This window comes from Sphaerodactylus townsendi, linkage group LG03, assembly GCF_021028975.2.
Source record: "Sphaerodactylus townsendi isolate TG3544 linkage group LG03, MPM_Stown_v2.3, whole genome shotgun sequence".
Classification (NCBI taxonomy): domain Eukaryota; kingdom Metazoa; phylum Chordata; class Lepidosauria; order Squamata; family Sphaerodactylidae; genus Sphaerodactylus; species Sphaerodactylus townsendi.
The window spans coordinates 131,094,549-131,120,216 of record NC_059427.1 but is presented as its reverse complement, the minus strand read 5'-3'; the positions used below and the strand labels follow the sequence as shown (position 1 = coordinate 131,120,216).

The 25,668-nt window shown below is 42.4% G+C and overlaps 1 protein-coding gene across 2 annotated transcripts in view; it reads right to left on the bottom strand.

Moving 5' to 3' along the window:
• SLC39A11 (solute carrier family 39 member 11) overlaps positions 1-25,668 on the bottom strand; it is a 549,451-nt gene that overhangs the window by 178,879 nt on the left and 344,904 nt on the right. For both annotated transcript variants that reach the window (XM_048488149.1, XM_048488150.1), the window contains exon 8: positions 983-1,081. In XM_048488149.1, the coding sequence (XP_048344106.1) occupies positions 983-1,081 (99 nt within the window). The remainder of the gene's footprint in view (positions 1-982; positions 1,082-25,668) is intronic.

Sequence of the window (25,668 nt, the reverse complement as noted above, 5' to 3'; positions counted from 1 at the left end):
CACTATCAGGACTGTTGCTTATAGTGTCATGTCTGAACTCATTCCCATTCCCTCAGGTTTCTGCAGGTATTTGTGCCAAATACCTGCCAAACCTGTCTGACTGGAGGCGAGTGTTGGACGGAAGAAATGTGTGTACACACGCAGGAAAGAGATGGCCATCTCAAACCACTTTCAGTTTTCTTAAAAAGCTGTTGTCTGTCAATCTACTTTGCAGGGAAAGAGACTTTCAAGAGCAACTGCAGGGCTGAATTTGTGTGCCCAGCTCCAGCAGCCCATGTGGGGATCCTATCATGGTTATTGCCAGTTCAAGTAGACCAGCAGGATCAACACCAGTGCTACAATCAATTACAACGCAAACACCAGAATCTGTAGCATCAGCCCCACCCAAATTCTTGTTGCTATCTCTAGTATGAGCTGTCCCAACACCCCCCTGACCATGCACCTTTCCTATTTATTCTATATACTGCATTTTAATCTTGATCTTCCTCCAAGGAGTTCAGGTCAGCATGCACTGCTCTCTTTTATTTTGCTCTCACGGGTATCTTGAGAGCAGAGTCATAGTGATGGGGAACTGCGCCCCTGCCATGTCCCCGCTTGCCCCAGAACGCCCCATGACGACCCCATACCAGCGCACGCCCAGGGCAAGACGCCTCCTGTCCCCTGGGCGCTACGCCACTGCTTGAGAGGTAGGTCATGTTGAAAGAGTGACTTGCCCATGGTTACTCTTCCTCAGTGTGCTGTCCACCCATTATCAATCTTCCTCCTTCTTGAGGAACCGCACAAAGCAGCAAACAGAAATACAAGGGTTATTAGAAGCCACAAAGTCAGTTTACTGAACACTGAATCCACAGGTACCAATAGCTCATTCTAGTATTAGCAAAAGTATCAGTGAGAGCTCTTTAAGTACATTTCCAATTCCACCTTCCAATTCCACAAAACAGAACAAAGATAACCTAAGGATTAGTTTTGGGGCTGTGCTTACCAGAATGCTCTCCATGTTGAAAATCCAGCTCCACGTAAAGGAAGGCTGACAGCTAGCCCCTCTGGGAAGTTTTGAATTCCAATCCCAATTGCTAAATTCCTGTGTAAATAAAATGAAAGAGACTGTAGATACTATACAGTAAAAACTCTCTATGTGTATTAAGGGGGGGGGGGAGGAGGAATAAAAGACAGTACGTCGGGACAGTTGGAGGAAAAATTCCTTGTTATTAAACACTTCTTTTTAATGTCAGCATTTTCAGTCCTTGGGGCCTAATGCAATCATGCTAATGCTTTGGCATCAAAGTCATGATTTTCATCTCCAAAGTGTTTTACATAAGTTACTCAACCTTAACAATGCCCCAGGGAGGCAAGGAGGAACAGAGGTGGATGGAGAAAAGACTTTACAAAAAGAGGCAGATGGCAAGTTTAAAATAGACCTCTATGTCAAATTCCAAGGAGCTGAAACATACACCAGAGGAAGCAACATTTTCTTTAAGTGGAGGGTGGTGTGTTAACCTCTGCAGACTGATTTTATTTTTGCTTTTTTTTTTTGAAGTAACACTGGCAACCCCTGTGAATCCTAAGGCAAATGGCTTTATATATACACATCAGATAAGTTGCTCATTGCTGTATTTAGATGGCAGCCTAGTTAACAAGAAACTGTAGAAAAAGCTGAAGGTGGGCAAGGACAACACAAAGACAGAGAAGAGAGTGGTCCCTCATGGTGACCAATCAGCTGACTCTGGTTGCTTGGACCAGTAAGCAGCCCTGATCTGAAAACTCTGACAGGATGCAGGGACTGTCTGTTGCCACCTATGGTCTACTGCTGATATGACAATCCCTTGCTGATCCTAATTCTAACAACTTAGACATATGTTCCATCCAGTCATGAATAGCTTTTCTTCTAGACCAAGACAGATTTGCTTCTTGGGACTGCCTGAAAAGGGTGCATTGTGTGCAAGAAAAAGTGATTCAGACAGCCCCTCTGCTACCCTCGTAGGCCTAAAGGCAAGCATACCAAAAAGTGAAGACAAAAACATGCCCAATTGCCCAACAGGTGTTAGTGACTTCACATAACAGAGGAGAATGGAAGCGTGGACTGGATGTTGCGTGAAACTGTAACATGCAAATACAGTCTTTGCAATATAAGATAAAGAACTTGCTGTCTTTCCAAACTCTAATGTGGAGAACCAAGTTTGATTCCCCACAAGAGTAGTGGACTATTATCTGGCGAACTGGGGATTTATTTCCCTGCTCCTACACATGAAATCTGCTGGGTTAAAGTTAAAGTTCTTCAGAACTCTCTCAGTCCCACCTACCTCACAAGGTGTTTCTTGTGGGGAGAAGATTGGAAAGGACTTTGTAAGATCCTTAAAGGAGAGAAAGGCAGGGTTTAAAACCAAAGCCTCCTCCTCTTCCTCTTCCCCCTTCTTCAAAGAGTTTAAGAGGCCAAGTATACTAAGCATAACACTCATACATACTGAAGTGAGGGTCAGTTTATTGACTGGCTTCAAAGATTTTTAAATGGGTCAAGAAATCTAGTGGTAGGAATGACTTAGCTGATGAATGCTGTCAATAATATTGTCTTCAGCATTGAGCTATATAGAAAAACCTAAAACAGTACAGCTGATCGTCATTAAACAGCTCTTAGGTATGAATGCCAAACATTTCTGCGGTAAGCATTGTTCAGTGCTCAGCTGCTGATGGACAATAACACAACCTTGAAACAAGGGTGACAACAAACCCTGTCCTTACTGAAGACATACAGATCTTTAAGGTGATGCCTTGCACTTAGAAGAAAGATGAGGAGGAAGATGAGGAGGAGTTTGGATTTATACCCTGCCTTTCTCTCAAAGTGGCTGATTCACCACCCCCTTTTTTAATGTCAGATTTTTCTGCAGACGTAGGGGGTCCTCCAAATGTGCAAAAACCCATTTGGGATAAGAGTGGCCCCAAGGCACAGATTTAGAAATCCACAGATGGGGGAACTCTTGGTAATTAGATATCTAGACAGAATAAGAACTTAGCCTGTGTGTGTGTGTGTGTGTGTGTGTGTAGGTTTCTTTCCCGGAGACAGCCAGCCCACAAGGTTAAAAAAAAACCCCACGATTTTAACTTTCATTTATCGTTTGAACTAGGGGCATGTACCATTTGGGATATATTTTTCAGGTCTGAGTTTAATAGACCCATAGATTTTCAAAAAAGCTTAAGAAAACTGAATCCTAATACCGGCATGCATTTTTTTTCAGCTTTTTTTAAAAAATAGATTTTTTTTTGATCTATTAAACTTGAACACACACACACACAAAATCACACCCCCTCCAAACTCCATGTGGGTCTCAGAGGCAGCAGTGTACAGCTGGATTCTAGGCTTGGCCTGGCTGAGGCCGGCATTCAATTCTGTGCCTCCTTTGAGCTCACATGGAGTGACAGTGCAGAGCCAAATGCTGGGCCCGGTTGGGCAAAGCCTCACATTCAGCTCTGCACCACCTGCTGCTTCTGAGATTCAGCCAGCCAGCATCTGAGGGGGAGGAGGAAGTGAGGAGGGAGAGGGGATCCACCCCCACCCACCCCCCAGTCTCTTTAAAAACAGATTCATGGCTGAAGCAAGATCCACTTTTTGGCCCCTTAAACCACCACCATTTTCTCGGGACAAAATCCTCATGAAAAATGCTAATAAAGTATTTTTGTGTTGTTTTGTTTGGCTGTGCTGAATGCACACACCTAGTTCGAACGTAACACTGAGGAAAGTAAAGCGGATGTTTTAAAGTTTCTTTTCCGTTGAACTCTTTCCCTATTCCGGCATTTGGAATCTTTTGATACAAATTGACTGTCATCCCCCCACCCCCCACCCTCCCGTGACTGACAGTTCATCAGAGGAAGACTTGCCTGAGCCTCGCAAAGCCACGCCAGCTGTGTCAGAAGAAGAGGAAGAATTACAGCTTCCCAACTCAGGGTTTATCAGAAGTACCAGGCAGCATGAAAGCTCTTCTGATTCCTCAGATGTAACACAGCATTGCTGGCAGAAACTGGGGGTGGCCATGAAGCAGAGGCGTCACTCTGCTCGCTTGCAAGCCTTCACAGCAGCCCTCCCAAGCAAGCAGCCCAGAAGCATATAATGAGCGGCTGCAAGAGCTGGCGCTGTGGACGCAGCGCATGAGTTTCTCAGCAACTCCTGCATGCCACAGTTCTGAGTGTTTGGACTGTGCTTTGACCTTGGACCGGCTTTCCATGACTTCACTTCTCGGCTACTTCCTCCTGGTTTATCTACTCAGTGCTACTGGACTGTTTTGACTCTGTTCTCTGGACTCCCCCACAGGCTTGCTGTGTTGTGCCTACACCTGATGGTGAATGAACTGACCCTGTGACAGGGTGACTCCCGGCCTCAGAAGCCTTCTCAGTGCTGGTGGTGTCATAGCAGCACACCCGCCCTGCCCTGTGTCCACCATTCAGTACTGCAGGAGGCTAGCAGGCAATAACTGTGGGTATGGAGCAGTCTGTGGTTGATGCCATTGCTTGCATGGCTGCTCAGAACCAGTCCTTGCAGGCACAGCTGCAGCAGCTAACTGGGGCTAATCAATCAATCAATCAATCAATCAATCAATCAATCAATCAATCAATCAATCAGCTTTATTATGGTCGAAGACCAGAAATTATTAAATACTTTAATAATTTTAGGTTTGTCATCTTCTAGAAACCTTTTCATACAGCTTTCCTCTGAGCCAGATGAAGCTGGTATTGGGAGAAAGCTAAACATCTTTGCCCTCATAACTGGGGCTGTTTCACAGTTGCAAGCTCAGGTGGCAGCTGCTGCTGTAGCTCCAGCTCTTCAGCCCACTCAGTATACCAGACAAGTTTGGTGGGCAGCAAGAGAACTTCCCCACCTTCTTGGCTCAATTTCATCTGTACATGGCTACCCAGGCTTGAGACTTCACCACGGATCAGGTTAAAGTCAGTTTTGTGATTAGTCTCCTGAGGGACTGTGCAGCAAAGTGGGCCACGCCCTTGCTTCTAGCAGACTTCCTGCTGCTGACTAACTCTGTTCAGCTTGAACAACACTTGAGGACCATGTTCACTGACACCCAGAAGGTTGGACATGCCAACCGCCAGATCTACTGCTTGCAGCAAGGAAGACTGCCTGTGGCCAAGTATACAGAGGAATTCCAGCTTCTAGGCCAAGATTTGGAATGAAATGATGCTGACCTTCATGATCAATACCCTGAGGGGCTAAATGAGGATGTTCTACACAGTGGCCAGGGTGGATCATCCCACAACCCTGGCTGCTGTGACTGATTTGTGCTTGAGCATTGACGGTCGCCTAGAGGACTGTTGTCAGGCAAAGAAGGGAAGCCAGAGTTAGTGTTTGGATGGGAAATCTTCAATTTCAGGGTGGTGACACAGATGCAAGCAATGGCAACCACCTCTGAACATCTCATGTCTTGAAAACCCTACATGTTTTCGCCCTAAGTCAGCAAAGATGCAACTAAAAGGAGTTGCAACCTCTTGCTCCTTTTACATCAGGATCCTTTTATATTAATATGGCCCACAGTCCCCCCCTCTCTTGGGGAGGGTTTTTGAATATGGGTAGCTGGACGCCTTTTATTGTATTAAACACTGTTTTTAAAGGGAATTAGTTGTTATATTTTAAATTGATGGAGCCTGAGTAAATTGGAATTTATCCACATGTAGTTAATTTTGGCTTCCTTTCTTTGGTTGTATTGTGGTAGAATTTTGTGTTGTACACCACCCAGAGCCCCCCGGGGATAGGGCGGTATAGAAAACCAAGTAATTAATTAGTTAATTAGTTAATTAGTTAATTAGTTAATTAGTTCATAATAATAATAATAATAATAATAATAATAATAATAACAACTACTATCCAACGAACACTGCACAGGTACAGCAGAGGAGGAGTTATGGAGCAGCATTCGAACCACAATGATGGATCTCTGAAGCAGCTCGTCTGGTTCCCCTCCCCTTTTGCCATTTGTGGGGGCAAAAAGTCAGTCCCCTAGTTTCTACTTTTTGCACAAGGTGATTAAACCAGAAACCCCAGCCATGCTATTCCAGTGCCCTTCCATTGAGCCATGTCTGCCTGTGCAATATTCTTTGTCCAAACCCATATGGTTGGCCATGTCGTCAGGGCTTCGTTGGGGTGCCTAAAGCCTGCTGGCATGTTTTCTTACTCAAGAACACCAAAACTGTTGCATGGCAGATTGGTTAAATTGGAAATTTGAATTCAAGGTTCCCAGGAACATTTCAGCCACGATACCAGACGGACTCTCTATTTTATATATCTAAATGAATTGAGTGGAAAGATGTATTGGATCAGCACTTTTAACATGTATTGGATTAGCACTTTTAACTTAACAGAGCTGGGAAAGAAGTGAGAGCAGTGAAACCAAATAGGACAAAGTCATATAAATCCCATTTCCAAAGGTGTAATTCTGAAATAGTAAATACCTTAGTTTCAGTGCTCAGAGCTGTTCACATGACCAATACCACCACCAATCATACCTTGGCATATCTGTCTAGCATTACTGCTACTCCATACTATTAATCAGGAACTAAGTGCCTTTTGTAATATCCTCTCTGTCTCTCACACATATAAATGAGCTTTAGAATAGGTGGATATATATTTTCTTAGTGCATGTGTACAGCTTGTGTACATTCATTCTTTGGACCATGAGACAGTACAAGAACATTCATATCCAACCACAAAACACATCAGGAGCAATGATCGTAGTCATATTTTTTCCACCAGCCAAGGGTGACCAGAAATAGCCCACCAGTTTTGAAGGTCCCCCCTCCTTAAAATATAGAACTGAGGAACAGGGCCTCCTTCTGTGCCTCGCTCTTAAAGCGGGCTCAAATCTCTTCACAAAGACTGCCTTCATTCTTTTACTCTGAGAAACCTCAGCAGCTGCAAGAAAGATCCTTTTCTGATACATTAAACACTTGTTTCCTCTAAGTAAAATCAGACTAGTGATGGGGAGGAAAATCTCTGAGTTGTTTAAACTTTTTCAATGGCTGAGAAAGGAGGAGGCATGGCTGTGAATTTTCGTAACCAGGACAGGCAATTACAATAAAGGGAAGAAGGAGGGAGACACAGGAAGGAAAAGAGTGTAGAGAAAACATCTCTCCTAGAAAACAGTAGAGCTGCTGTCTGCAAGCTTCCCTGCCCCCCACAACTGCCTTTCCTTAACACAAAGCAGCTATTACTAGCCCCAACCAAAACAAATTAATGGGTGGGAGAGGGAAGTGTGAATGGAGAGGTCTGTGCAAAAGAAACCACGAAGTTGCCACCAAGACTTCCTCCAAGAGAAGGCAAAAGCTTCTCTGGCCTTTTTCTACAAGCCTGTCTTAAAGCAACTAGGTGAGATTTGTATCAGTTTCTGTTTGGGTGGTGGATTTTTTTTTATTTGCAGAGAAAGGTGCTCAGGTGCAAATTAAGAAACAGTAAGGGACAGAGAAGTTGGAGGAAATCTCAGAGATGTGTAAATACACACAGAGAGAGACCCCCTAGCTGCTTTTTAGATTTTAACAAATTACATAATGTCGGAGGCTTTCACAGCCAGATTCAACTGGTTCTGGTGGGTTTTCCAGGCTGTGTGCCCGTGGTCTGGTGGATCTTGTTTCTACAAGGAACAAGATCCACCAGACCACAGCCACACAGCCCGGAAAACCCACCAGAACCAAATTAAATATTGGTTTTTGCTATGTAATATACAAAATGTAGTTTCCTCCCATAAACCCCCTTTCTTCCCTACACCCAAACAGAAGGAAGGGAGAGAAGGCATTGAACTTGAGATTGCAACTTACATAAACAAAAAACAAATTCTAAAAGTTTTTCAGCGTTTCATAATTTTCAAAATAATTTTCATAATTTTCAAAATTTTCAAAATAATTTTCAAAATAATTTTCATAATTTTCAAAAAATTTGTTTTGTTTTTGAAATTGGGGGTGGGGAAGCACACAAGGTAGTAATTATTTTGGAAGCATCTTGGATGCTTGCGTCACAAATTTTAATAAAACCACTTAAGCAGAAAACAAAGGGAGAGATGAACTAAACTGCAAGTGACTACTACTAGAACAGAGATGAAACTGAGGGCTCTTAGAATGGCCATCCACATCTAGGAATAAACTCCTGGAGATCATCCTGCTGGAGCAAACAACCTGCTGCCACAAGTACCTGCAGTCTTGGTGACATGTTGACTGTAAGAGATAGAGACTCCTTTCCCACCAAGTGCTCCTGGAAGGTGAAAAACCCCAGCTAAGAGCACAAAGAAATCCAGCCAGCTTGCACCCTGGATTACCCTCTCTCCAAGGTCTTTAGTGTTGCCATTCACCAAGAGTCTCCCTCCCAGCCAGATTCCAGAGCTTGGAACTGGTGGATGTAATGTCATCACCCAGACTACACTGGGGTTTCTGCACTTCTAGTGGAGGCCATTATTACTGTGGATATGGAATCACTCAGCACATGCAAAAATCACAGTTTCTTTCACTGAGTCCTGTTCCATGAACTCACACCCAGAAAAGTGGAACCCAGACTAGTAAGACCAATACTAGCCAGACAAGGCTGGACTGGGGTTGCTGAAGGAAGCCCCTTCTCTGGAGTCACCAAGAGCTAAGTGGCTCTGCCTGTAATCAAAGGGGACACTTCCCCAGAAGTACAGGCCCAGTATTTACCACCATATTATTGCTCTCCTGTGCCTATGGACTGCTGAAGTCAATTAACTGAAAATGTTATAATCAGCTTCAGTTAATTTTTCTGATAACATACAGAGAAATCATTATTACTAGGGACAAAGAAGAAAAAAATTATTCTGGAGGGTAACTAAGGTCGCCAACTCCCAGGTGAGACCTAGATTTCTCCCAGAATTACAGTTGATCTTCAGACTACAGAGATCTGTTCCCTTGGAGTAAACAGATGCTTTGGAATATGGACGCTATGACATTATACCACACTGGAGTCATTCCCCTCTCCAAAACCCGCCCCAGCCCCAGCCCTGAATCTCCAGGAAATTCCCAGTCAGTAGTTGGCAATCCTAGGAGAACAGGAAGTAACCCTATCCCTGCAGACCTTTGCAAGGTCACTGGTGTTGACTGATAATATACAGGAAGAAAAAAAAATACTAGCCTATAAGCCTTGCTGCTCCTCTTGATTAAAGAAGCTTTCTATTATTATTATTTGCATGCCCTAAGTGGAGACCTAGCCATTACATCCTATAACCCTGCACAGCTTGACTGCCAACTGAAAGCCTTCAGTTTATTATTTAAAAATTGGCATCTCTGCATTTTGTGCAAGGTCAAGACACAGAAAGCCTTCTATAAGCCTAAACCCTTGTTTTGAAGGGCCTATTCTTTTGCAGAGTGATTATGAAAGTAGGCTACATATTATTAACAAGCCCCTTTTCACTACAGCTTTCAGTTCCCTACAGTGCATAATGTGCATGTGTATTCTTGCATGGCAAAGCTCTTAACATACTGTTTTGATTGTTATCGCCTTGCCATGAAAGGACTGATTGTTTTGGGTTCCTACGATTACATCATGGCTTCCCACTCTGGTTGCCTGTCAAGGTGTTTGATCGGAGCTCGCAGGTGGGAAGGAGTCCTGTGGTAAGCCTTGAACACTTCCCCATACCTGCCCTACCTGTTAAACACAGCTGCCTTAGCATGTGAAGGCTCTATTCCCCCACTCCTTTTACTGTGAACTCTCATGAAGGGAAGGCAAAGAAAAAAATGAATCTGGGAAAGGTGACAGAAAAACAGACTACTTATTTTAGATTTTAGATATCTGGATGTATATTTCTGGCTATCGCCATCTAAAGGTTACTGGATGGGTGATCTTCTTCTGGACTAAGTGTGCATTCCTGAAGTCCCTAATCTTTCAAAAGATGTCTGACATAATGTTATCTTTCTTTACTCCAAAAGAATACCAGTTCACAGAATCATGTTCATGTGTACTCTTTGGGACTAAACAGAAACTGAAGGGCGGGAGGAAGAGGGAAACGTTTTGTGAAATTCTTAGGATGCAGCCACAAGCAGCCGAAAGTGTTCACAGGAAAGATGGGCAATGAAACTATGGTAGTCTTCAATATAGAACGGTACCTCCTTTTGGCAGCCTCAAGCAGGGAAGGAAAGCTGCCAGTCATTTGGCTGTGAGTTAATTTAACTGTACATTCAAAAGCATGACATTTCACATATATCAGTGTCGTTGCCGTCCCCCCCCCCCCCACACACACACACACTAAATACTTTAAAAAGATAAGGACAGTACTGCTTGGTGCATTTCATTTAAGCCTCTAGGAGACGGTACAGTGGACGGAACTCGTCCACACTCGAAAGGTTTCTTCATACCTTCTCCTCTCATCATGGTTATCTAGGATAAGACTGGATGCCTTGAGAACTCACTGAATTCAAAGCTCCCCAGATTCAGGGAGTATTTATTGGTTTTATTAGATCTGTTACTCCACCCCTTCCTAACTAATGCCAGGTTCATGGAGTCACCAACAGTGTGGTTCAATGGAACTTACTTTCAGGTAAATGTTCATATCATTGAAAACTAAGCAACATACATTGATAATGTGTATAGGTTTAGAAGCTATCTGAAGATTGCAGCACTACAGGCCAGCAAAGTGCTTAGTGGGTTCTGCAGGCGAACACCTGTCTTTTGTTTGCAGAGCCTGCTCGTGTGGATCTGGCCTGCACAGCTGCAGTGGTTTGCTTTGCCTTCTGTAAGAAGACAGAGATGGAAGGAGAGGGCATACAAGGCATGTAATGCAGGAACCTGAACGAGTCTGGCCACCGGCATTCTCAGGGAGGCTCTAAGCACTACTGCCTGGTGTGGATCAAGTTCCTGCACTAGGAAACCTATGCACCCTTTACTTCCCTCACCTCCTTCCTGCCCTACTTGCACAAGGCCTACAGATCAAGCGAGAGTGAGGTGGCCCATGCTACTCTGTATTGTGCCAGAAGAGAACAAGATGGCAGCAAAAAGAGTAAAGGGGGCTCAGGCTTCCCACTGCAGGAGGCTGCTCTGAGCTAGCCAGTAGTGTTGGAAGGCTCTCTTTGTAAGAAACCTGTGTGCCTCTCTGCCTTTTTGCTCCCACCTCAACATATGGCAAAGCAGCTCAGGTGAGAGAGTAAAATTGCCTAGGAGCCCACAGGAGAACCAGCTGGCCTGGAAAAAGGGGAATGAAAACCTCCAACCCCTCCTGTGGTCAGCTTTTTCTTTCCTTAGGTGGCTGCCATGGTGGTAGGGGTAGTTTTATTCGCACGCTTCTCTGCATTCAATTTGCTGAATGCACTAGCAAATGCTCAGCTGCTGGAACAAAAGTACAGGGATCCACAGGAGCCACCACCCAAAAGGGAACAGGGAGTGACAGTGGTACAAAGGTAATCACTACACAAATACATCCTAGGAAGAGATGGTCCTGCAGGAATATGGATCTTAGGCCACAAAGGTTTTAAAGCTAATAGCCAGGGCCTTGAACTGAGCCAAGGAATTAACAGGTAGGAAATACAATTGTTTTAATAATGAGTGTTGTGTGACTAATTCTGGATAATAAACATAGCAAACTCTATGCTGGGGATCATTAGAAAAGGAATTGATAATAAAACTGCAAAGATAGTCATGCTCTTATATAAAGCAGTGGTGCGACCGGACTTGGAGCACTGTGTCCAGTTCTGGTCGCCGCATCTCAAAAAGGATATTGAGGAGATAGAAAAAGTGCAGAGAAGGGCAACAAGGATGATTGAGGGACTGGAGAGACTGCAGCGTTTGGGACTCTTTAGTTTGGAGAGGAGACGGCTGAGGGGGGATATGATTGAAGTCTATAAAATTATGCATGGGGTAGAAAATGTTGACAGAGAGAAATTTTTCTCTCTTTCTCACAATACTAGAACCAGGGGGCATTCATTGAAAATGCTGGGGGGAAGAATTAGGACTAATAAAAGGAAACACTTCTTCACGCAAGGTGTGATTGGTGTTTGGAATATGCTGCCACAGAAGGTGGTGATGGCCACTAACCTGGATAGCTTTAAAAGGGGCTTGGACAGATTGATGGAGGAGAAGTCGATTTATGGCTACCAATTTTGATCCTCTTTGATCTGAGATTGCAAATGCCTTAACAGTCCAGGTGCTCGGGAGCAACAGCCGCAGAAGGCCATTGCTTTCACATTCTGCAGGTGAGCTCCCAAAGGCACCTGGTGGGCCACTGCGAGTAGCAGAGAGCTGGACTAGATGAACTCTGGTCTGATCCAGCTGGCTTGTTCTTATGTTGTTCTTATGTTCTTATTCTGCACCCACTGGAATGTATGGGTTGTCTTCAAGCACAGCCCCATGTATCAATAGTCTAGTCTTAATATGATGACGACCTGGATCAGCATGCTCAGGAAAACAGCCTCCCAGGGCCCCTCCCCCCACATCACCATCATTGGCCGCCATATGCTGTGCCCATTCCCCTCCCAGGGAGGTTTTTCGGGTTGCCATCTACTGCCAGGTTTTAATGTTGGGTTTTCTGTTTTGATGTTATGGTAATTCGGTTTTATTAGGACTCTGTGGTCGTTTTAATCGTTTTATTCTTTGTACACCGCCCAGAGCCCATCGGGGGTGGGCGGTATAACAAGTGGAATAAACAAACAAATAAACTGAAACTAGCAAAAATGACATTTTTATATGCCCAATGGAGATGGCAAAATACTGAACCCATCTTTTTTTTTCCTAATGGGAGGGCTGAAGTCTTTTACTGTCTGCTCCTTTTGCTCTTTGGACTACATTGGCATCCTTCAGAAGTCTTTGTTAGTAACAAATACATATTATTTATATACATAAATGTCTACTTTCCATTGCATCTCTAGCAATCTTTGAACATCTGCAAGTTGAACTGCTTTTGCACACTATCAAAAGACCTTGTAGAAAGAATAGGCAATGCCTTGTTATCAAGGGCTTAACTGGCCTAGAGGAACCAGTTCCTCATAACAGTCCCAGCCCGCACAGTGCTATTATTCTTGTCAATTATTTGGTGTCACCTCCTTCCTTATAGCCTGTGAAAAAAATGCTGGCTAATCAGATGACAACAGAAAAAAAAACAATTCTGGCAAAATGTGTGTGAGTGTGTGTGCAAAGTGTCATCAAGTTGCAGCCGATTTATAGCAACCCTGTAGGACAGTGATGGTGAACCTTTTCGAGACCAAGTGCCCAAACTGCAACCGAAAACCCACTTATTTATCGCAAAGTGCCAACATGGCAATACTGAGGTTTTAGTTTAGAAAAAACAGTTGGCTACAAGGCGCGCATTACTCGAAAGTAAGCTTGGTGGTAGTTGATGGCATTGCTTTGAAGCAATCGTGCAACACTTCAAATGGGTGAATCACGACCCTAGGAGGGTTTAGAAGCAAGCCCCATTGCCAGCAACTGAGCCTACTCCCAGGTAAAGGATTGTGCTGTAGTTCTTCCCATGAAAATCAGAGGGGTTTAACAGCACATAACAGGGTTACCTATATGTCGTGCCCAGCGGCCCAGGCCAGCCTAGATGTGTGGGGGGGCACAATTTTCCACCCCCCATGACAAACTCTGTGCATGCATGCCCACAGAGAGGGCTCTGAGTGCCACCTCTGGCACCCATGCCATAGATTCGCCACCACTGCTGTAGGATTTTTAAGGCAAGAGACTTACATAGGTTGTTGGCCATTGCCTTCCTCTGTGTAACAACAGTGATTGTTGGCCATTGCATCCCATCCAAATACTAACCAGGGACAAACCCTGCTTAGTTTCTGACATCAGGCTAGGCTGAGTAAAGGGGGACCAGCCAATTTATGGCTGTCCAGATACATTTATATGTATATATGAGCTCAGACAGTTACTATGAAAGGAATACCTTTTCAGATCTCTGCAAATAAAATTCAATGAACTTTTCACCAGGCTTACAATAACATAAGCAAGAAGGCATTTCAAAAGTATAGCTCTGATCTAGGAGCAGGGAATGGATATGGCTTTCTCTTTGTAGGATTCACAGACTGGCATCAAATTTCGTTTTATTAATTGCTCCTCCCTGTTAGTCCAGATCAGGATGCACAGCATGACATGAAGACAAATTATATCTGTTCTACAGAAGTAAATCTCTTAACACCTTGTTGGCCTTCTAATGCTCCTGATGGCCTCCTGTTAGCATTTTCTATAACATTTGCCTCTTAGAACATTTTTTGTTTCTCTCATTTAGATTAGACCTTATACTTCTGAAGTTTTGCCTTTCTGTCTTGAACAGCATTTTCAATATTGCTGTCATTCACACTTTCAGGACTTCTGGATTTCTCACTGAGCCCAGCCTCAAACTGAGTGCTGTGTCTGACCGGCTCCAGCTTCACACTAGTGGCTCTGCCCTCAAGCTCTACCTCTGAAGGTCAGAAAGCCTGCAATTTAAAGAGCCAAACCCAGCACTGAATAGGCATGCCCTACCCTGCCCCTGATTTCCACATGGAGTTTGGGTGACAGGGTGAAAGAGCTATGTAGCACATCGGGGTTATCAGTGAGTGAAGGGAATCACACTCTCTTCATTAGGAAATATTGTACAAAATTGCCTGTGGAGCTGAAGCCAAACCTTCAGCCAGAAGAACCCATCAAGATTGCTGCTCTCCCTTTTTTGGTACTAATGGTTTGCATCTTACAAGATCTGCCAGTGGAGCTCACGAAGGTGGACTTCTCCAGTTGCCCCTCCTGCTGCATCCCTCTGCAGCCCATTGAGACCCCCATATTTTGTTGCTGGAATCGGGGTCCCTCATGAAGCAAGGATTGCAGTGGGAGGGGAAGAGCAAATCACCATTCCCAACGTTATCGGCTGCTGTTGGAAATGCCCTTCCATCTCTGTCATCCTCTGAAAGAGATGGCAGGATATATATAAGCTGTTACTTTACTTACAAAGTAAAATTGTTAACAAGTATATTTGTAAAAAACCAAGATAGAATGCTGTCGGGGTCAATAACTTTTTTTTTTTTGGCATTCTCATATGCAGTAGTGAGATGTGATGAGATGGCCAGGCCAAGTTCAAAAACCCTCTCTGTATCCTTACAAGATATCATGTTGTAGCGCACCAAGTGATCCACAGTTAGAGAGACAGTGGTGATGAATAGAGGTATTTGTTGAGACACAGATAATGGGGGAAGGAACAGCACATGCCTCAAGCTAATCTCACTGTATGTCTTGCACTGGCATTAGAACAAGGGATTCCAAAAATAGAACACAAACACCTCAGCAATCACACAAGTGTTAGAGAGGAATCAGAGGCATTGCCAAACCTTCAGAAATCCATCCATCTGCCTCAGGGCCAATTTTGGGAGATGGGAAATGTGTAAGCCTTTTGGAAACACGGAACAATATTTCACATGGAACAATACTTAGTGCGGACAGCCAGTATAGAAATTAGTCCTGACACCGCCAAGTCTTTTCGTGCTTATTATCAAATTTCACATTTCAAAGCCTTTATTGGCATAATAAATCAGCTGAATTGACAAAAAGCAGCAAATAGTAGAATAACAACCCCACCAACAATTGAACACTTATTTCTAATGAATTATCTCTTGCAGAAAAATTGCTATTTTTTCATTGAAACTGGCATCTGAGTTATTCAATAATAGTGGGATTTTGAATAGATCAGCTATTTTGTCTTGTAATAGTGGAATATAGACAGAATATTTGACTCTAATCTCTGCAAATTTGGGACAGAGTATGAGAGAATGACAGATGGTTTCCACCTGAGCTAAAGAGCAGAAACAAGGTCTTTCTGATTTTTCGATCCCCTTATACCTGTCACTCAGTAATTCTGAGGGCATAGAGTGCTTATTATCAACGGAGGCATAGCTGGGCCAGAGTGCGCCCGGTGCGCACTCTGGCTTTTTCGAGTTCCCCCCCCTCCCGTAGCCCCCACCCCCTTTAGGAAACTGAGCAGGCTGGAGGCCTGTTCTGGTGGGAACTACATTTCCCAGGGTCTCCTGGGAAATGTAGTTCCCACTAGAACAGGAAGGCCTGTTCTCCAGCCTGCTTGGTTTCCTAAAGTAAGTGTGGGGGGGGCGCGCTGCAGGGGGGCGCTGTGGGGGATCACACCAGGCCCCCCCACTTACTTTAGGAAAGTGAGCAGGCTGGAGAACAGGCCTGCCTCTGTGGAAACTACATTTCCCAGGAGACCCTGGGAAATGTAGTTCCCACCAGAACAGGAAGGCCTGTTCTCTAGCCTGCTCGTTTTCCTAAAGTAAGTGTGGGAGGGCGCTGCAGGGGGGCGCTGCGGGGGGAATCACGCCCACTCCCCGTGGCACCCCCCCCACTTACTTTAGGAAATTGAACCAGCTGGAAAATAGGCCTTCCTGGGAAATGTAGTTTACACACAGGCAGGCCTGTTCTCCAGCCGGCTCGGTTTCCTATAGTGAGGGGGGGAAGCGCCGCGGGGGGTCGCGGGGGAAGGGCGGGGAATTCCAGAAACCTCTATGTGACTCCAAATCAAGTGTTTCCAGTGTGTGTGTATGCACTCCCTCATCCCCTGGTAGCTTCGCCGCTGATTATCAAGCAGCAGGAAAAGTCACAAGGTGTTACATGCCGGGCTTCCAAACTTCTCAGATTTAGATACCTCAAAAAAGATATTGTTGTTTACTCCCAGGTCATGATGCATAGCACTGCAGCTTAAGCCAAGGCACTCTCATTCTCCAGTCTATAATAAAGGGATAGTAGAACTGCCCTACTTTATAAAGGTATTGAAAGAATTATCATTAACTTGTATACTCCAGAGGAGTATATATTCAGAGGAGCTGCTGGGGTAGCCTGCAGCAGGCAAGTTTATTATGATGTCAACCTTTGCAAACCAGAGACACTTGGCTAGATAGTTGCTACAAAGGTGATGAAGAAGCAGCCAGTAACATAATAAGGGCAACTTCCAGCCAGCAGGGAATTGAACTTGACTGGTAGTTGTCACATAAAATGAGCTCCCCAGTGCACCCTCCACAACAGCTTTCCCAAGCAGAACAGCAAGGAATTCGGTCAGCCAAGGCACAGTCTTATACAGCCCATGTAAAAGATCTCTGGAGACTTGAAGGGAAATGCCAATCCTAACTCACATACTCCTTGCTGCTTTCCCAGGTCTGCCTCAGATATTCTGTTGTTCTTCAAAACCCACCACCCTCTTGCCATGCTTTCCACATGAGTTATTCCAGCTGCAGACAGCTGCTCAAAAGATTTTGCTGATTCATCAGAACTCAACAGCAAAACACATGGAAGTTACAATCAGGAAAAAGATCAGGCCCCTGCTTCCATGTACTGTGCCAAGAAAAATAGCAAATCAAAAGCAGATGTGTTATTTCTCAACTTAAGTGCAGCATGTGCATTCTGCAGGACGTCCTACACCAGTGGTGTCCATACTTTCTGAGAACTGGGCACAGTCACTTGTGTCATAACAATGTCTACTGTGACCTCTTTATAAAACACTTTGAAGGCAAAGTCATTCAGATCCACAGGAAATTGGATGCCACAACTGGGAATGGTCCAGATAGGGCATTTAGAGAACCGTCTGGTCCAGTTAATTTGGATCAGTTTCAATTAATGAGGCCTGATGATGGGGACAAGTTGCTTGCTGGGGTCCGCTTTTAGATCCTTGCCCCTCTTGGTTTATAAAAGCTAGCCACCTGGATATGACAGAATGAATACAAGGAGTAGTGAATACCTCCTTGAGAGAGGAAGTGGTTCCAATGGTTCTCAAGGGGGTGGTGATGAGCCGTCTTCTTAAGGGATCTTCTTTAGACCCTGAAGATCTAAACAATTATGGCCTGGTTGCCCAAATACTGTTTTTAGCCAAGATATTAGAGAGGGTTGTGGCCATTCGACTGAAGGCATGCTTGGAATAAGCTGACTATCTAGAGTCCCATTTCAATCTGGGTCCAGGGTCAGTCATAGAACTGAAACTGCCTTGGTCACCCTGAATTATGATCTTTTTCGGGAGAGATTGGGGCAATGCGACCCTGTTACTCCTCCTGGATCTCTCAACAGCTTTTTCCTATAGCTTTTAATCAATGTTATGTTTAAACAGTTAACAAAATATAAAAGTAAATAGACAGACCTTTACAGATAAAAATAGCAATCATTTACATCTAGATAGAGAATGGATCTTGATATTTGTTACATTCTGAATTTGAGAAAGCTTTCACTATCAATTATGAATTAAAATTATATTGTTCTATTAAATTTAGCTTCCTTTACAAAAACCTTCTAATCATTATATATATATTAAATGTGATAACTACACCAGTAAATAATAAAATGCCCTAAATTATACTTGTTCTACCATTAAAATATTTTACTATCAATGTTAATATAAACACTATACCCAATACATTTTAGTCGGCCAGTTACTTTTCTAATTTATGAAAGACGTCATTAAGACATATCAGCACAATACATAAAATATAATTTCCCCTTCTCATAAAACTCCTGTTTCAGTCAACTATTTACAAGGCTGGAAAGGCTTTCCCCTTGTAGCATATTCTCTTATCTTCCCACAGTTCTTGGTCAGGACAAATGTCTGTTTTTCATCTAGGTACCAATATCACTCTTGCTGCTGTTAACAGATACAGGAATACTTCTTGCAGTTTTCCTGCTAAGTTCTTTGGTGGAATTCCCAATAAATTTTTGCATCCATTTAAAATTTTATTTTCAATATTTTTTAGATTTATCCATGTATTTATTTCCTGAATTTTTCCACTTTTTTTGCAAGTCCGCCACGTATGGTGAAATGATCCATTTTCTTCTTGACATTTCCAGCAGGTTCCTTTTATTATCTTCACAATTTCGGAGTGATGTACCATCTATAAAACATCCATTTCACTATACATTCTTTAACTTGCTCTGTTTCAGTCTTATATTTTAATAGAAGCTTGTATGCTCTTCCCAACAGATCTTTTATGCGTGTGATGTCCATTTCAAATTCTGTCAGCTTCCTTAGTATTCCTTCTGTTTCTTTCAATCCTTTTCTTAATCTTGAAGCTATTTTGAAAGTATAATAATCATTGCATTTCCTTTCCTTCATCTTTTATCTCTTGCCCCACTTTAATTTTCCCATGTGTATTAATCACTTCTTTGTAGGTTATACTATTATTACTAGTAGGTTATACTATTATTATTTATCATAATAAGCTTCTAATGGAAACATGGGAAGCTTAATCTTTTATACGTTTTTGATCAAATATCCAAAACTACACTTATTACATGAGCATCCTTTAAACCTGAATGTTTCATCTGTTCCACTTTCTCTGTGGAACAGAGCTGTGTATTCCTATGTTTAAATTTGCAATTTGCAATTTAATAATTCTTTGTTCTGGATTTTTTATCCAATCTGAAATTCAAACTATATTACCTCTGGCTGGTAACATAATTTAATATTAGGTATAGAAAGCTCCCTTGGGTTTTTAAATCTTGTAAAATGTATTATTGGTTTCTTGCCATTTTTATCTGGGTTTGCCATTCTTTCAAAGTTTGGTCTTTTATATAAATTGGAAGCATTTGAAACAAAAAAATAAAATTTGGTAAAATATTCATTTTAACAGCAGCAATTCTTCACAGCCATTAAAAATTAATTAAGTCCATCTTTGTAAATCTTCTTGTATTTTCTTTCATGTTGTTGCGTAATTGTGTTTAAATAGTATATCATTTTGTCCATTCAAGTGAATTCCCAAATATTTGACTCTGAAGTGATATTGCATCCTGTAATTTTACCAATGTCCAATTCTTCCTGTTTCATTACAATTTTTTTTAAAAAAGTTTTATTTCTATTAATTTTGTATCCTGAAAAAAGCCAAATTTTGCTCCATGAAATATTTAATTGATTGTTCTGGATTTTGATGGACAGCCCTACTTCATCTGCAGAGCTTTTCATATTATTGTCTTCTCTATCAACATGCAGACCTCTAGTTCTTTGATCTTTTCTGATCTTTATTGCCAGAATTTCTAAACCAAGAATGAACAACAATGGAGATAATGTAGAACCTTGATGCATTATTTTTTTCAATTTGTAATTCCTCTGTAAGAATGCCATTTTTAATAGCTTTGCATGCTGCTTGGTATAAAGAGGAAGAATTACCACCAACATTGCTGGAAGCACCCATCACATTGATTCACAAAGAAGGGAACGGCCTAGAATTATCACAGTCATATAGACTTGTTTTGCTGCTGAAGCTTGATTACAAATTGTTAGAGACAATGATGGCGATCAGATTAAGATGTCAAAATTAGCTAATTCACGAAGAATTTGTATCAAAAAGATACATGAAAGATAATGTATGGTTTGTAATTAATGCTATGGAATCGGAAGGAAGGAAGGAAGGAAGGAAGGAAGGAAGGAAGGAAGGAAGGAGAGTGTTTGTATTTTTAGATGCAGAAAAAGCATTTGATAATGTCTCCTGGACTTTTATATTAAAGACACTCAGTGCCCACAATGTGGACTAACGCAACCATCATTCCATTGTTTAAAAAGGGTGATCGTAATCTCCCCTCAAACTACAGACCAATCAGCCTGCTGTCTGTTTCAGGTAAATTGTATGCCAAATATTTACTTAACCATCTTTTGAATTGGATTTCAACTAATAGACCAATCGGAATAGAGCAGATTGGCTTTACGAAAGGAAAGACCACCCTGGACCACTGTATGACGTTGGAAGCACTTGTATCCAAATACCTCTGTAGAGGAAAATCCAATCTTTTTGCAGCCTTTATTGACTTTAAGGGGGCTTTTGACTCTATTGACAGATCGCTGCTATGGCTTAAACTGCAGAAGCTCGCTATTGATCCTAGGCTTCTCCTATTAATTAGATCTCTTTACAGGAATCCCACCTGCCAGATAAGGTGTACACCATCAGGTTCCTTAACACCCAAAATACCAGTTTCTCAGGGGGTAAAACAAGGGTGTGTATTAGCACCCATGCTATTTAATCTTTTTTTACATGATCTTGCCCCACATTGAATAGTTTCAACTTTCATTGCCCCTATCTGAATGGTGTGCCTCTGTCTATTCTCCTTTATGCCGATGATGCAGTTTTATTATCAAGAACAAGATCTGGTCTCAGAAACATGCTGACTAAGTGTGGTGAATACTGTTCAAACAACAGGTTGGTCATTAACCCAATCAAGTCTAAAATTGTGGTCTTTTCCAATGTTTTTAGACCTTCAAGATGGTCTCTCCAAGGTGCTGACATCGAGCAAGTTAAATTGTTCAAATACCTTGGGATAATATTCCATCATATGTCAACCTGGACCACACACAGAGATAACACCCTTAAAGCCTGCAAAAATTTATCCGCTGCAGTACTGAAGTTTTTTAACATCAATGGTTGTAGATTCATACCAGCAGCGTTGAAGGTGTTTAACGCTAAGGTGGCCCAGCACCTTTTGTATGGTATCCCCATCTGGATCCAAGCATGGCACCAGAAATTGGAAAGCATCCAATCCAATTTCCTTTATAAGATCTTTGGCACCCCGCATTGTGTCCCCTATGGTGTTCTTTGTTTGGAATCAGGGCAACATTTATTAGAAACAAGGGCATGGGTTGTAACTTTTAAGTTTTGGCTGCGTCTTTGTTTTTGCACTGACCCTAACAGTTTGTCCCAGTTAGAAATGAGAGAGCTTCAGCTTTCGAAATGGTGGCTACATATTGAAAAAAAGATCTTTTCCTTGGGCTTCTCTTGGGAGGCCCTACAAATGCTCACCGCTCCGGAGATTTACCATCGCTTAAAGTCTAGATTATTTGATCAAGAGTACCAATTTCTCCTGAGCAAAGCACAAAGCTCTTGCTCTCCAATAGTCTTTGGGATTATCCCTCAGAAAACTAGCCCTGCTATATATCTGCAACAACTTATTAATTACAATAGCAGATGGGTCATGACCAGAGCAAGGTGTAACTCTTTTCCGTCAGCACATCTTCAAGGTCGATTCTCTGGTATTCCACAAGTTGAGCGTCGCTGTCAATTCTGTCCTGATACAACTGTAACACTTTCTCATATTCTGCTCCATTGTTCAAAGTACAACAACATCAGAACCAATTTGAGAACTGTGTTACCAACAGGATTTATGCTCCTCTCTGATAAAACAAAAATGGCTAAGCTTCTAAATAGCTCTAGTGTGGAAATATCTGAAGCTGTTGCTATGTTTTTGCTCGGTGTACTGCAAGTTGAGCAATAATGATCTTTTTATTGTATTTGAAATTCTTGGCACTGGTTTTATGCCTAATAAAGGTTTTTGGATTAAAGACACTGGAAAACTTAAAATATGTTTGAAGATTTTTTAACAATACAAAGTATTTCTACCAAGCAGCTTTTGATACTATTGACTAAAGTTTTCTCCTGGAAAGGATACGGAGCTTGGGACTTGAGGGTACTGCTTTGTGATGGTTCTGCTCCTATCTCCAAAGTTGGTACCAGAAAGTAGTCATGGGAGACTCTTGCTTAACACTGTGGATATGTTAGTACATATTCAATCTCCTCAGGGATTGGTTTCCCATGCTTTTTAACATCTATATGAAGTCACTGGGGGAGGTTATCAGGAAATTTGGAGTAAGGTGCCATCAGTATGTTGATGAATTCACCTCTATCTCTCCATACCATCTGAATCAGGAGAGGCAGTCAATATTCTTGACAGATGCTTAGAGGCAGTAATGGCCTGAATGAGGGCCAACAAATTGAGGCTGAATCCAGATAAGATGGAGGAGCTGTTTGTCAGTGAGTCTTGGGTCTGTCAAGTGGGAAGGCATGCTGTACTTGTCAGGGCTCTATTGCCCAGGAAGAGACAGGTGTGAAATCTGTGGGTGTTCCAGGACTCTGCTATGATACTTCAAGCTCAGGTGGAGGCAGTGGTCAGGAGTACCTATTCCTACCTCTGGCTGGTTCGCCATCTACGGCCCCTTCTGGACAAAAGCCATCTGACTACAGTAAACCACCGTAACCTCCAGAGTGAACTACTGTAATGTGCTTTACATGGGGCTGAAGATGGTTTGGAAGTTGTAGCTAGTGCAGAATGTGGCAGCAAGACTGCTAATGGGTATTGCTGCTCAATGCACACCATGTCAGTCTCAGAAGAACCAAACTGGCTGCCAATTTGTTACCAAGTCCAATTCAAAGTATTACATTTGACTTATAAAGCCCTAAATGGCTTGAGCACCAAATATCTAAAGGAATGCCTTCTTCCATATCGACCTGTCTGTGCCCTAAGTTCAGCAAATTAAGCCCTTCTGGTGGTACCACTGCCTTCAGTGCTAAAACAAAGGTTGAGACATGAGAGAGGGCTTTTATAGTGGTGGCACCAAGATTGTGGAACAACCTCCCCCCGAGGCATGTCAAGCATTTCCTTTAGTTGCATTTAGAAAATTAGTAAACATGCACCTATTTTCTCTGGCTTTTGGCTGAAGACATGGGTTTCCCCTATGAAACTTTTATGAATTTTTAAACAGGTTTTATAAATTTTTAAACAGGTTTTATGAATCTTAAAAGGTTTTATTGTGACAAGTTTTAGTTGTTTTTACATTGTACTGGATTTTATGAGTTTTATGTCATAACCCGTCCTGAGAACTTCAGGTACGGGGTGGGATAAAAATGCAAAGAAATAAAATAAACAAATAGTAGTATGTCTGTACACCACACTCAGTATACACCTATGTGTGCCAAGCTATAATTTGGCCCCTAGCCTACTAAACCAAGAAGTAGCACAGTGTAAATGAAGTGTGGGTGAAGTAGCAGGAATGCAGAATTGATTTTGTGGCATAGGCAAACCACCAGGTCCTATTCTTTCTTTCAAGTTGTTTTTACAATGCCTTTCCACCAAACTATGGGGCAAACAGTCATAACATCGAAACGCAAGGGGATTCCACAATTTTGGTGCCATAGCTGAAAAGACCCCTTTTCTTTTCTTTTTTGATTGCTACCCATTTGATTGCTACCAATTTATCCTCATATGGCAGGGGGACTCGTAGCAAGACCTTGAAGATGACTCCAGAAGTCAGGTAGGTTCATATGGAAGTAGGTGATCCTTAAAGCACACTGGCCATGATTCTTATACAGGAGTATCACAAATCCCACTACCACATGTTGACTATCCATGACATAGACCTGAATACAAAAGGTATTGTAGCCAACAATCCTTATAGTATACCTGACTTATTACTTTAGACAACTGGAAATTACAGTTATTTCCTCTCATGGCCCAGAACACAAATTATCTGGCTTTTGATTGCAAGCCTTTCCACCTTCACACCACAATTTAAAAACTGACATTTGATATAGCCAAGCCACACCGACAGAATGGGGTCAAATGTGTAGCTTGTACTATTTTTAGACATGCCTTAAAAATAACCTTCTTTTGAGATCTTGCGAACACCATGTTAAAACAGCACAGCCGCTACCGAAATGACCACCCAAAATTTACAATTTTAATAGAAAAGACACATTGGCATCAGCAAGGCTGCACACAAAATACACTTTAATGATGCCGCAATATTAATGCCAAGCAGGATCAGAGCTGGAGAGAGTTTTAAAGCCTTTTAAAGGTTGTTGAAATATTTTACTCCCATAGAAAAAACATACATTATTAAAAGTGGGTGGTCTGAAGCAGAATTCGGTCAAGGATTCTTCAAAACACTTGTGATCATTCTGTTTATACATTTGTACCCTATCATCTGCCCCTCAATATAAGTAGACTCTATATAGCAAAAACGAACCCACAGATGAAAACACTCTGTCCTACAGCCTGAATTTCAGTATCTACTGGTGGACAAGCTTGTAAAGTAATGAGCTGGAGCCCTGCAGGAGTAGCAGGGGTTTTGACTGGCTCCTGGAGATCTAATTTTGGCAGCAGCTGAATCACAGCACAAGGATCGTTACTGCATGACTGAAGGTCAGCTGTGTGTATTTCAAAGTATGTCTTTATTTTAAAAGGCATCCTGTTAAACAGAGCTTCTGCATGAAATGTTGCAGAGTTGCTGTTAGGGTTGTTCATCACCTTACTCCCTAATATTTGGTGGTTGGCTCTACTTCCCATAGTTGCACCCACCACCCTGTGTCAGAATTCCAAAGGGACCTCCAGGCTCAAAAGTTGGGGATCCTTTCTGTACAGGTACTCATTTGCTGATTTCCAAACTACCTCGAAGATCTGCATGTCAGAACTACATTTCTCGGGTGCTAGGATGGAGATGCTGCATGTCATTGAGCTAATACATGCAGAAAAGAGTATTCAGATATCAAAACCAAAGCATTAAGTGGCCACTACATATAACATTCAACTTGGCACAGAATTCCCCCTCCCTCCAGATTTTTCTCTGGAAAGTTACCATCAAAGTACAGGCCATCACATGCAAAGAGCTTCATGACCCTGGACCTTCATATCTGTAGGACCACCTCTCCTGTTATGCTCCAGCTTTACAGCTATGATAACTTTGTTCATCTAAACAGGGCCTTCTACAAGTGCCACCCTGCAAATGGATGAGATCAACAATTGACTGTACATGTGCATTCTCCGTAGTAGGCGCTACCCTAGAGAGTCAGGAAGGTTCCTACACTTTTTGGCTTTCCACATACTATGTAAGTCAGGATTGTTAGGAGGACATTTTTTATAAAGGTAATAGGACTGCATTATAACAAAATGATTCAGAAAGAGAATGCGATTATTGGCTACAC